The 12246-nt window shown below is 34.1% G+C and overlaps 1 protein-coding gene across 1 annotated transcript; it reads right to left on the bottom strand.

Annotated features, from left to right (window-relative positions):
- Positions 1-219: 219 nt before the first annotated feature.
- Positions 220-9788, bottom strand: LOC149419018 (uncharacterized). The gene is made up of 5 exons (XM_089637920.1): positions 9024-9788; positions 7560-7583; positions 7360-7458; positions 7208-7273; positions 220-408 (listed from the first exon to the last, which is right to left on the bottom strand). Exons 1-5 carry the CDS (start codon positions 9288-9290, stop codon positions 220-222), a joined length of 645 nt encoding a protein of 214 aa, XP_089494046.1. The 5' UTR covers positions 9291-9788.
- Positions 9789-12246: the final 2458 nt, after the last annotated feature.

Below are 12246 nucleotides of genomic sequence, written 5' to 3'. Positions count from 1 at the left end.
CATGTGTTCATACATATACTGATATTAATATTGAAATACTGATATTGTCACATTCCGTCAAGACATTTATTAAGAAAAGAACACGTTTTCTCGATATAATCTGAATGACTAATAGTTTTTCAGGAAATTGGCATGGTATCACTTTTATAACAGGAAATTTTTTCTCCCTGTAAGTATGGTGAACCCATCGTTCAGGGAGTGGAAAATTACCTGCAATAGTCATCCCAAGCCAAAATGTGAGCTTGCGCGCTCTGGCAGAATGACGTTGGGTAACAGTGTCACGAACAGTGTCACGAACAGTGTCATGAACAGTGTCACTAACAGTGTCACGAACAGTATCACGAACAGTGTCACGAACAGTGTTACGAACATTGCCTCCGAAATGTAGGGTCTGATAGGGTTTGTAACCTAGATAGTGTCTCAGATAAACACATTCGATTTTAATTTATATGAGATACCTATTTGAGATATGAGACAGAAAAAAATGTTCGTATAGTAATTAGGTTCCAGTGGTCGAGTGGTTAAAGACGTTCTTCTGGTAAGACAAAGATCGTGGGTTCGATTCCCAGTTGAGACCGTTATCTTTTTATTTTTCGATGTCTTGTTTTATTTCATGATTTGTTGAGATGCATTTAATTTTTTTTTTATTGATAGAAACTTCTTTACGCGCGTTATGCATTTTCGAGGACCGGAGTAAAACCGACTCATGACCGTCACGAAAAACCGTGATCATTTCGCTATAGGAGCCTAGCTAATATTATATACCTAGTTTAGGTCACTCTCCAAACTCAGCTTCGCGGTCTAGAGGCAGAGCGCCCGACTATCGTAGTGAAGAACCGAGGTTCGATCCCCGCTTTAACATTTTTTTTTCTTTTTGTGATTTTTTTAATACGAGGAAAAGTGATAAAATGCTCTCGTGCTGCGACTTTTAGATATTTTGGTCGAAATATAGCTTACAAATCGAGCCGGTAGAGTTGCTCGGTATTTTGATTAATTATTTTTATTTTGAATCATTAAAATTACTAATCAAGGCCGATAACGCGACTAATTACCCTCGCAGACGTGCGTAACAAGTTTTTTTAGTAAAAAACACAGCCGTAAGTGAGGCATTCAAAATTTAGAAATGTTTTTCAAATTCAGACTCCATACGGGTATGAGACTGTTAAAACACGATAGATCTTTTCCAAAACGGACAAATATACGGAAATATTTTGAAAAACGACAGATATGACTTCACACTGCCAATAAATCTTCGATTTGACCCTATATAAAGCGTTAACGAGACGTTATGTGATATTATTCATTTTCCGTGTTTAAAAACGAAAATTTGTCAAGTCAATTGAGGAGTACACTTTGTATACGCGGTTCTCGTCGCGCGAGATACTTCTCATCGCGGTCTAGAGGCAGAACGTTCGACACTCGTTATGCAGGACCCTGGTTCGAATCCCATATTTTTATAACTTTTTTTTTTTATCACATGCTACTTATAAATATATCAATAGACAGAAAAAAAGAGAGAATGAAATGAAAAGAGAGAGAGAAGAATAGTAAAAGTTTCACTTCCGTCGTGCGTAGGCTTGCCACACACTGTATTTTTAATAATATGTTATAATTGGGTGGTACGGGTGCACTATCTGGAATCATTTTTAAAACGAAACTTAACCTAAAGTTGCTATTTTGATTCCCTTTTTAGCAGACTTATTTCTAATAAAAATGTTTATTGATGTTAACTTTCTTTATTTGGCGCCACTGTCCTGTCCAAAACTTATATTCACCCGAAAATAGACGTACTTCGTTATTATATTGGATGAATTGAAAGTCGTTAATTGAATGCGATGTTCGCGTCCAGGGGCGCCTACGTTTGGTAGGAAGATGAAATATCTCAGGAGTCAGCCTTTAATCGACCCTCGTTATTAAATTCAAATTTGGAAGAGGTCGGAGGTCCATATTTGAATATGGAACATCTTTTGGCGGCGAAACATTAAAATCCTTTATTCCCGAAAGTAGACAGTGAATTATTCCATGTTTGTTTATCTCTTCATTAATTATCGTAAATATTTATGACAGGAGAAATGATTTTCCTCGTGGGAATAATATCTTACGTTCCTAGTAGGTACTACTATTGATAATAACTTTGATAATTAATAATAAACGTTGAAATTGTTAATAGTTAATAAGAGTTGATAAGAATTAATTACACTCGATACTAGTTAATAATAGTTACCAGAGTTAATAATAGTGGATAATAGTTAGTACCAGTCGATACTGGTTAATAATAGTTACTAAAGTTAATACAACAGTTAATTATGGTCAATAATATTTCATAATAGTATAGTATCTAATAACACTTTACAATATTTAACAGTAGTTAACAATAGTTAATCGTATTTATATTATTAACTATTACATTATTAATAAATAATAGTTAATAATGTAATAGTTAATCGCATTTTAAAATACTTAATAATAGTAAATTTTTATTAATAATGTATTAGTAAAATTAACTATTATTAATAATGTTTTAGCCAATTTATGTTATATTATTAATAATAGTTAAAAATTTTTAATAATGTATTGGTTAATAACATAAATTGGTGAAAATGGTAATAAAAAGTTATTAATTATTTTATTTATTTATTACTCTCTGATATACTATTTAAGCATTTGTGTAACTCTAACTTTCATTTTATGTAATTCTTACTGTTTTCTGTTCTGTAGCATTTGTGAAATTGTTTTATATGTAAGAAATCATGAAAAATCGGAATCTTCAATGAACTGTATTTCATAAAATTGGGAACACAAATAAATAAAAAATTCACATCCGTATTAGATATTTTCTATACTTTTTGATTTAAAAAATATATTCAGTTTGGTTGGCTATTAATATTAGCTTGAAATCTAAAAATAAGTTTTGTATAAAAAACGTCGCGCAGCCGTTTCTTTTAATAAGTTTTGTATGGAAAATGTCGCGTAGCCGTTTCTTTTAGTAATTTTTGTATGAAAAATGTCGCGCAGCCGTTTCTTTTAATAGGTTTTGTATGAAAAATGTCGCGCAGCCGTTTCTTTTAATTGAGGGATCTGGTCCTTACGGAGATTCTGTGCTTTCTAGAATGATATACTAACGAAAAAAGTTTAAAAGCACCCAAATTTTAAGTGATGGATCAAAGTGGGAATGATTAACGTACTGAAAAAATGTTTTTAGTATCTAGGAAAATACCATTCGCGAATAATTGACTTTTTTAAATCTTAAAACCTCTGAAATTACTCTCTTTCACGTATTGCTGTGGCTCCGTCTGTCCGTGCAGATAGAGAAACAATTAACGTCTAACGGATGGTGCTGTTTAAAAAATATATATGTTAGTCAAACAGATGGCGCTGTTTTTTAATAATAATCATGTTTTTACCAGTCACAGGTGACATCTATATCTATCTATATATAGGTATATATAAAAACAGACGCGTATTCGAATGCCAAGTTGTGTCAAAATTTCAAAGCAATCGGTGAAGAACTTTTGGAAATTTAAGATTTTGAACAAACGAACATTTAAATTTTTATTTATGTAATCTAGATATATAGCTATAGATTGGCATTATATATATTTCTACAAAACCTATAAACATAGTCAGGGCCGGTCCTGAGCCAATCGGCGCCTGGCGCGAGTAAAATTTTGGCGCCCCTTGTAATCAGTAATATTCGGATGTAGCGCCGTTATTATGAAAAATAATCTTAAGGGTTGATGTGTTAGGACCATTTGGTGTTAGGTAATATCAGCGCCTTGGCCCGGAGCGCACTGCTCCAATTGTGGTCGGATAGGGACGATAAAATGATAAAATGATAATGATATAGTGATAAAATGCGTAGGGTATCTCAGTGAAACCTCGTGGTAACACCAGTTTAGTTTTGCACCTTGGCACGTGGAAGGTTAAAATAAATAAGTTTAATTAAAATCGTTACAAAAAGGGTAGGAAAAGCTTCAAAAATGTAAACTTGTTTAACTCCTTGTTTCACCTTACATTAAACAACTGCTTTCCCAAGAAACAGGTGTGCCAAGAGTCCACGCAACAATGGGGACATATTGCACTCGGCGCAGTAGGTACCGAGAGCATAGGACAGGGTGTCCCAGTTTTTACACCCATCGGTGCATTTTAGCGATGCAGTCATGGTCTGCACTTCATAATGCAATAATCGGTAACGTTATTTAAAAAATATCAGGTGTGTATTCGAAATCAATATCATATTTTAATTACTAAACCTTACAAATGTTTGAAACGGGTAATGTCACAGAATTCGAACAATTTTATCAAATTTCAAAGTTAATATCTAAGTTCTGTGAAAGTCCCATTCAAATTTTGTGAAACAACAGGCCCACAATGAAATAATAACAGAACTAAAAAGAATTTTGTCGAAACTTGAATTTTAAATTTCATGAATTGTTCGAATTCTGTGAAACAATCCATCTTCAGTAATGAATTAACTCGAATTATGGCTAATCTTGTCTTCATCTATCATTTTTTTGCTGGACAAGCTGATATTATGTTTTCTTATCAGAATAAACAAAACATTGTGTTTGGTAACAAAAAAGTTATAAACAAAAAATTGTGTTTGGTAACAAAAAAAGTTATAAACAAAACATTGTGTTTGGTAACAAAAAAGCGTTGTCAAGAGGTTAGGTGTTGCTTAAAAGACGATCCACCTTGAGGTATAACATTAGTAATAGAGCGAAATTAATTAATTCTTATGCAGGTGGAGATAAGGTTGAAATTCCCGCTTAATGTCGTCCGCCTTACTTTTATTAAGTAAAAAAATCGCCAAAATGCATGTTATATTTTTCTGTGAAGTTCAGCAACAAATATTTCAAAAACATTCTGACATAACTAAAAGAACTTAATTTGCAACAATATACAATAAAACCGTATCCGAAAGAGGGTTCGCAAGTAGAAGATTTTGCACTTCAGAGCATTTTTTTTGTCTTTTTCTGGACTTAAATGCTGGTTTATAGTAAATGGCAAGACGTGCTGTAGTCTCTGTATCAATCAAAGCCTCTATAAAATTTCTAAGCGATTAAATTTACAAAGAGGTGATTTTGCATTGCTATCCCATTGCATCGCCTATCGTCTTAAAATAATTGTTGGATTTTGGTTTGCTTTAGAAAACAAAAAATTACTAATTTAAATTCTCACAGCTCCGGCTCTGAAAGAAGAATGAAATGCAAAATGTAGTTTTTGCATCAACGTCTGTCTGCATTCTTTTCATTTATCATCTGTTGATGTTAGCTCCTGTAGACAGTCAACATATATCATAAAGCCACATACTCGTGAGTAGGTACTCATTAGCATAACGGGGGAACTCGGATGAAGTTTCGTGCAGGACTACTCAATTACTGGTAACTAAAATAATTACTGATACCTATCATTACTGCTGGAAATAATATATGTTTGCTGATAAAGACAGCAACTTCATATGCTTAGTTTCCGTTAAATGTGAAACGGTAAGACTACATATTTTGTTAAATTCTACATTATTTGATTGAGCTGAGTTTTTGAAATGGAATTGACCCAATGGGGACTTTATACTTCTTGTGGATACTGCATACTGCACGGCAACGACACATAGAAAACAAAATCATACGTTCTTTTTCACAATAATGCTTCAGTTCTTTGCAAAGAGCTGTTGAAAATGAGACAAACGGTGTAAGCATTCTGCTTCCCCTAAAAGAAAAATGTAATCATTGTTTGTGCATCTACCTAACACGAATTTAATAGGTGAAACGCCATTGCCGGTGAAGTCGCCGTGCCGTCGCCGTGCCGTCGCCGTGCAGTAGCCGTGCCGTCGCCGTGCCGTCGCCATGCCGTAGCCGTAGGAATTATAAAATCGCCCAATCAGAGGTTGGTATTTTCATTAATACAAGTAAAATATGGTTTGATAAATGACAAAATTCGTGCAGTCACGAAATTTTGGTCGTATATTTAGCTTGGCAGTATAAATGAAATTGGTGGAGCACCCCTTTAGGGAGAGAGGAAGGGGGGTAATTTAAAAAAAAATACAATTACAAACTAGGTCGAGCGAGGAATTATCCAAAAGTTCAATTTTAAAGCTGTTCCCTTTCTCCCTACTCACCTACTCCCCTCCCACTTAGATACCAACCACGCTCTGATGTCCTGTCCCCCTCTAATATTTTTTCTCTCCCTTCTTATTCTTAACTCTTTATGCATATATATACACAGGGTGTATATTTTCCCAAACAAAAATATTTTCCTTTAAAGTATAATTATTTTCCCACACAAAAAAATCAACTGTCTTGCCTAAAAACACCTTCAAAGTTATTCATCTTTTTTACTTGCACTTTCATGTAGAATCACCCCCCGAAGTTAGCCCACTTTATCCCCGGACACCCTGTATATATATAAATGTCCTGAATAAATCTGTTAATGTCCATACTTAATTTAGTTGACATTTTTACGGTCCTGAAGAAGGTTAGTTATAACCGAAAGTAATTGATTATTTTTTCAAATGTAGAATATTTGAAACAATATTAGCGATCCTTGACGGAATATTTGAAACAGAAAAATTAGAAAAAGATACGGTCACATCTAGGACCCAGGACCTTCGTCTTCCTGGCTTCATGTCCTAGATGTGACTTTATATTTTTCTGATATTTCTGTTTCAAATATTCCTTTAAGGATCGCTAAAATTGTGTTCAGTAATTAAATATTACAATTTAAGGTTTTACTCATTAAGGTTAAACGCAACGCTCGTTGTATTCTACGTGTTCACAGATGGCGTTAATTAATTAATTTCGTTTAAATACGTTTTTGCAAGGTATTGCTTTACAATATTAAGACAAATTATTTGTTTGCGCCCTCATATACGCAATATGAATATGAATAAATAGTTTTGTCCATATAAAAACTCAATTCTATCGAGAAAGGCATACAAATACAATATTGGATTGAATCATCGGTAAAATATTGTATTTGTATGCCTTTCTCGATAGAATTGAGTTTTTATATGGACAAAACTATTTATTCATATTCATATTGCGTATATGAGGGCGCAAACAAATAATTTGTCTTAATATTGTAAAGCAATACCTTGCAAAAGCGTATTTAAACAAAATTAATTAATTAACGCCATCTGTGAACACGTAGAATACAACGAGCGTTGCGTTTAACCTTAACTATTTAAAAAATAATAATAATGACTCACCGTGTTCACAAAATCTTGAAATGTGATCGCGGAGGCTTTAGACTGTCTCGCTTTCTCCAGTAACACCTTGAAAGATATAAAAATAATTATTTCATGAAATTAATTTAATTAAATTTGTGAATTTTAACGGATTTGATAAACTTTTAACTTACATCTCTTTTATTGCTGGGAATGTGAGCCTGTAGTTCAGGGGTTTTCAGCGCTTTCAGGAAGTCCACCCAAGGAATTTCCCCAAATCCTTCTGGGTCGTACTAGAATACAATATTATTTTTTATAAATATATAAATAATAATTTTAGAGCAACTTCGATTAAATATAAACTTTGATAATATTTTCGCAAAGTGCAACTCACCTTATCGAATAAAACACGCCATTTCTGAAACAAGAAAAAGAAAAAAATTAAATTTTTAGAAAGTTATCTCCATTATTTTATTCCCTCTATCCATTATGATTAGCTCCATTCAGGAAGCCTGAAGAAAAAAAGGTATATATCATCTTTGGGGATGCTGTGTGAAGGGTATTTTTAGGAAAGTAAGGTGAGGATGTTCTGGAAATGAAAAATGTTTGAAGGGTGGGGAGGAATCTGGGTTCAATGTGTCCAGGAGTGACACACGTAAGAATCCATCCCTCTCACTGCGGTGCAAGGCGATGGATCGAGAGAGTCTGGCTGGAGAGGTCAAAAGGTCTCGCTCAACCGTATTGGTTATCCAATAAATGCTTCCCGGGAAAAATTGTATAATTATAAAATAATATGATAATACTATTTGTATTATCATTCCGTGTAGGGTTCAATCATCAAAAATGATTGTTCCATTAAAGTGATTTATTTTTGGGGTATTATGCCGTGTTTCGCTAGCTCCTTCTTCAGCCAACGTTTCGGACAGCATTACAGTGTACACATGGAGAAAACTTACTGATATAAAATATTGATAATTTATTTAGAATATCTTAAAATTATACATAATCCGGTTAAAAACTGGGTTGCAGGCCCTTACCTAATGAATTGATAGATTTCCTGTTAAAATTTTAGTAAAAGAGGATTTTTTATCACAATAGTATAAAATAAAAATCTCAATAATTTCGCATTTCGTCATTTTATATTATCAAGGCAAGGTGCAGGTGCATGAACAAGTGTTCCGATATATTAGGAATGTACTAAAAGTTTATCGGGAAACGGCCTTAACCGGATTACGAATAATTTGAAGATATTTTAATAAAACAGCTATTCTTATTTTGCTCTGTGCATCATCAAGGCAGATGTGTAATCAGGGCAGATGTGTAATTACACATTTTACCTAATGTAAATTGTAAATAATAATAATATTGTAAATAAATCACTATAATACTTTTGGCCGTCAAAATCTCTAATCATACCTGTTATAAGATTGTTACATGTTTGGTTTTTACATCTTCGGTTGCCATAGTTGCGCCACCAATGTTTCCTCTGATAACCTAACTGGCTAATCAATCAATAAAAACCACACCAACTCATATCAACTCACATCAACTCACATCAACTCACATCAACTAACATTAACTCACATCAACTCACATTAACTCACATCATCTCACATCAACTCACATTTGGGAGGCGGTATGGGTACCGCTGCCTAGATGACATAGGCCACGAGGGAAATCCTTTACCTCAGGGATTCACGTCAACTCGCTCGATAATGGTCGGTATGGCCCCGTCTCGAAGCCTGACTCCATAGACGTGTTAGTGAACATGGCCAGGCCGGTCATGCATACCACAAGCCTACTGACATACTAGTTAAAGGGTTTTAGAGGGAGGTTAGAAGGTCTTTATTATACTCACATCATTAAGTAGCTCCCTTCTGATCTCCGCCTCATCCACATCCGACCCGAGGTCCGTGTGATCCGTGTCATACATGGGCTCGTTGTCCATGCCGACCCGCGAGATGGTGCCCAGCGATCCTCGCGTGCCTGATCCCAGCGAGCCCGTGATGGTCGGGATGGGCCCCGCCTCGATGCCCGACTCCATAGACGTGTTGGTGGACACGGCCGCGGCGGTCGTGGTGGCCAAATCGGGCACGCGGCCGAGCCCGGACAGCCATAGGGACATGTTACTTTGGATGAATTAGGGTTTATTTAGTTGGATTACACTTGAATTCACCAGGAGTTTATGTTTATGACGGGCTTGGATTTGCTTGCTTGGGTTGGATAAAATTTTTAGAGTTGGCTTGGACTTTATGGGTTTGAAATGATTTCAAGGGGTAGGTTTGAACTTTATGGAGGTATTATTGAATTTATGTTGATACTTCTGGGATTGGATTGGAGTTTTGCAATTTATTGTTGGCTTTCATGGGGTTGAATTGGTTTTTTTAGTGGCTTGTTTGGATCTGATTTTATGGACTTGGATTGGATTTTAGTTAGTTAGATGGAACTTCATGAGGCTGTTAGAAACATTTTTTTGTGTTTGAATTGTGTTGATTGAGTTTGTTCAGTTGAATTGCAATTAGATTTCAAATTAGATTAGAAGCCAGTCGTAATTTCAGTATTTTTGAAAATAATAGCCCTCAGATGATGTCAACATGTTGTCCTCAAAGATGAAGCGTTTTTTGGTAAGCCTGATATTATTAATTGATCTATGTAAACAACTACATGTTTTAACAACATTATCGACCATGATATTTTTATTGAACACATAAATAAGTAATAAGGTGGAAAATATCTTATAATTTTTTTCTTTCCATTGTGGATTTTTATTGGGTTAGGTTTTAAAATAATATTATTTTATAATAATTTAATTTTCATTTTGGTTTGGTTCCACACTGCCTATGAACCAGCGCGCCCTGCCGGCTGTCTTGTACAACCGTCACCGGTGCTTCATATCGTTGTGAAGCGAGACCACTAGTGACATCTTGCGTGTTTATTCTGAAACAATAAATATAAAATAAATTAATTAAGGTTAAACGCAACGCTCGTTGTATTCTACGTGTTCACAGATGGCGTTAATTAATTAATTTTGTTTAAATACGCTTTTGCAAGGTATTGCTTTACAATATTAAGACAAATCATTTGTTTGCGCCCGTATATACGCAATATGAATATGAATCAATAGTTTTGTTCGTTTAAAGACTAAATTCTTTCGAGAAAGGCACACAAATACAATATTTTACCGATGATTCAATCCAATATTGTATTTGTATGCCTTTCTCGATAGAATTGAGTTTTTATATGGACAAAACTATTTATTCATATTCATATTGCGGATATGAGGGCGCAAACAAATAATTTGTCTTAATACTGTAAAGCAATACCTTGCAAAAGCGTATTTTAACCAAATTAATTAATTAACGCCATCTGTGAACACGTAGAATACAACGAGCGTTGCGTTTAACCTTAAAAATAATATTTGCAAAATGCCTATCGTTCTATCTAACTGTCAATACTATTATGAAAGTGGTGAAACCCATTTCGTATTGGAATATTAATTGAGACCCATTATGTATTGAAAATTTAAATTAACGATGGATTACGTGGATCTGAAATATTTATATACACGAAAAATATATACCTCTTTTCCTGGCGTAAGATTAAATTTACACGATTGGAATAAATGTCTAGATTTTTTTCAAGACAATAATTCGAGAATATAATAAGTCACTGACTAGATGAAAGAATCAAATAGAAAATTTTAGTTGATGCGATAAATTAGTATAATTTGATACGATATACAAGGTGCCGGGAAACTAGTGGTGAAATAAATTACATGTGGGAAATAATTTTAATCATTTATTTTATGACATTTAGAGTCGATTACGTTTTAAGCTGGAATTTTTTAGATCAAATTTGAAAATAAAAATCGATCGTCAATCAGCTGTCTAGTATCTTTAAAAATGTTAAAAATAAAGAGGTGTTATTTGGATATTTTTCCGGTAAAAGATCAATGGTTTCGTTGCTTGTGTGGCACGTAGCGCCGTTTTGTTGAAAGTAAACGTTTTCCACATCAATACCATCCAATTCCGGCCATAAAAAATCATTAATCATCTCTCGATAGCGCAATCTATTCACCGTAACTGTTGCTCCAGCCTCATTTTCGAAAAAGTAAGGTCCAATGACTCCGTCGGACCATAAACCGCACCAAACAGTCACACGTTGAGGATAGGCAGTCTTTTCAACAATAACTCTTAGGTTTTCCGAGCCCCAGATGCGACAATTTTGCTTGTTGACGAAGCCACCGAGGTGGAAATGGGCCTCATCACTCAAGATGATTTGCATTTGATTCACTCAAGTGAATTTTAATAATTTAAGCGTGTATCGTTCCAGTTTTATTAGTGGCGTAGTTTCTACTTGTCAAATGTCAAAAAATGACAGCTTCAAAAGTAACATCTATTCTACCGAAATAGCGGGCTATTCAAAATAACACCTCTTATTGGAAAACCCTATATTTTAACTGCTAGTTGCTAAAAAAAATAAGTATTCAAAAATAATCGAATTGCTCAGATCGATTTAAAAATTTTTTTAGGTTCTCCGTGTGTTTTAAATTCACCAGTATTCCACATGTAGGTACCACTAGTATCCGGACACCATGTATATATATACCAACAATTTCTTGCAGTGATTTGCAATTATGTATTGAACTTTTACAAAAAGATTACATTGAACTTTTAAAATGGTCTCACGACTCTGGCCTAATCATAAATGCAAAAAAAACTAAATTGATACACATTAGATCACCCAATGCCAAGGTAAATACTATTATACCCGAAATTAAAACACACAATTCAGATTGCCTACATGTTGGTATCCCTGCGTTGTGTACATGTGAAAATATTGAACTGGTTAAAAAATATGTTTATTTAGGTGTTATTATTGATTGTTTTTTCAAATGGGATTTACAGATAAATAAAGTCTGTGAACGACTGAGATCTATTATTAGTAGATTATATAAATTAAAATTTTATGTTCCAATATGCACACTTCGAATAATTTATTTATCACTAGCTGAATCTATCATAAGGTATGGAATTACAGCTTGGGGATTTTCCTCTAAAACAAATATAAATCATGTTCAA

The sequence above is a fragment of the Hesperophylax consimilis genome, chromosome 12 (assembly GCF_061612785.1).
Source record: "Hesperophylax consimilis isolate HC1 chromosome 12, BYU_Hcon_1.0, whole genome shotgun sequence".
Taxonomy (NCBI): domain Eukaryota; kingdom Metazoa; phylum Arthropoda; class Insecta; order Trichoptera; family Limnephilidae; genus Hesperophylax; species Hesperophylax consimilis.
The sequence above is the reverse complement of the archived record's forward strand: the minus strand, read 5'-3'. Positions and strand labels throughout refer to the sequence as shown.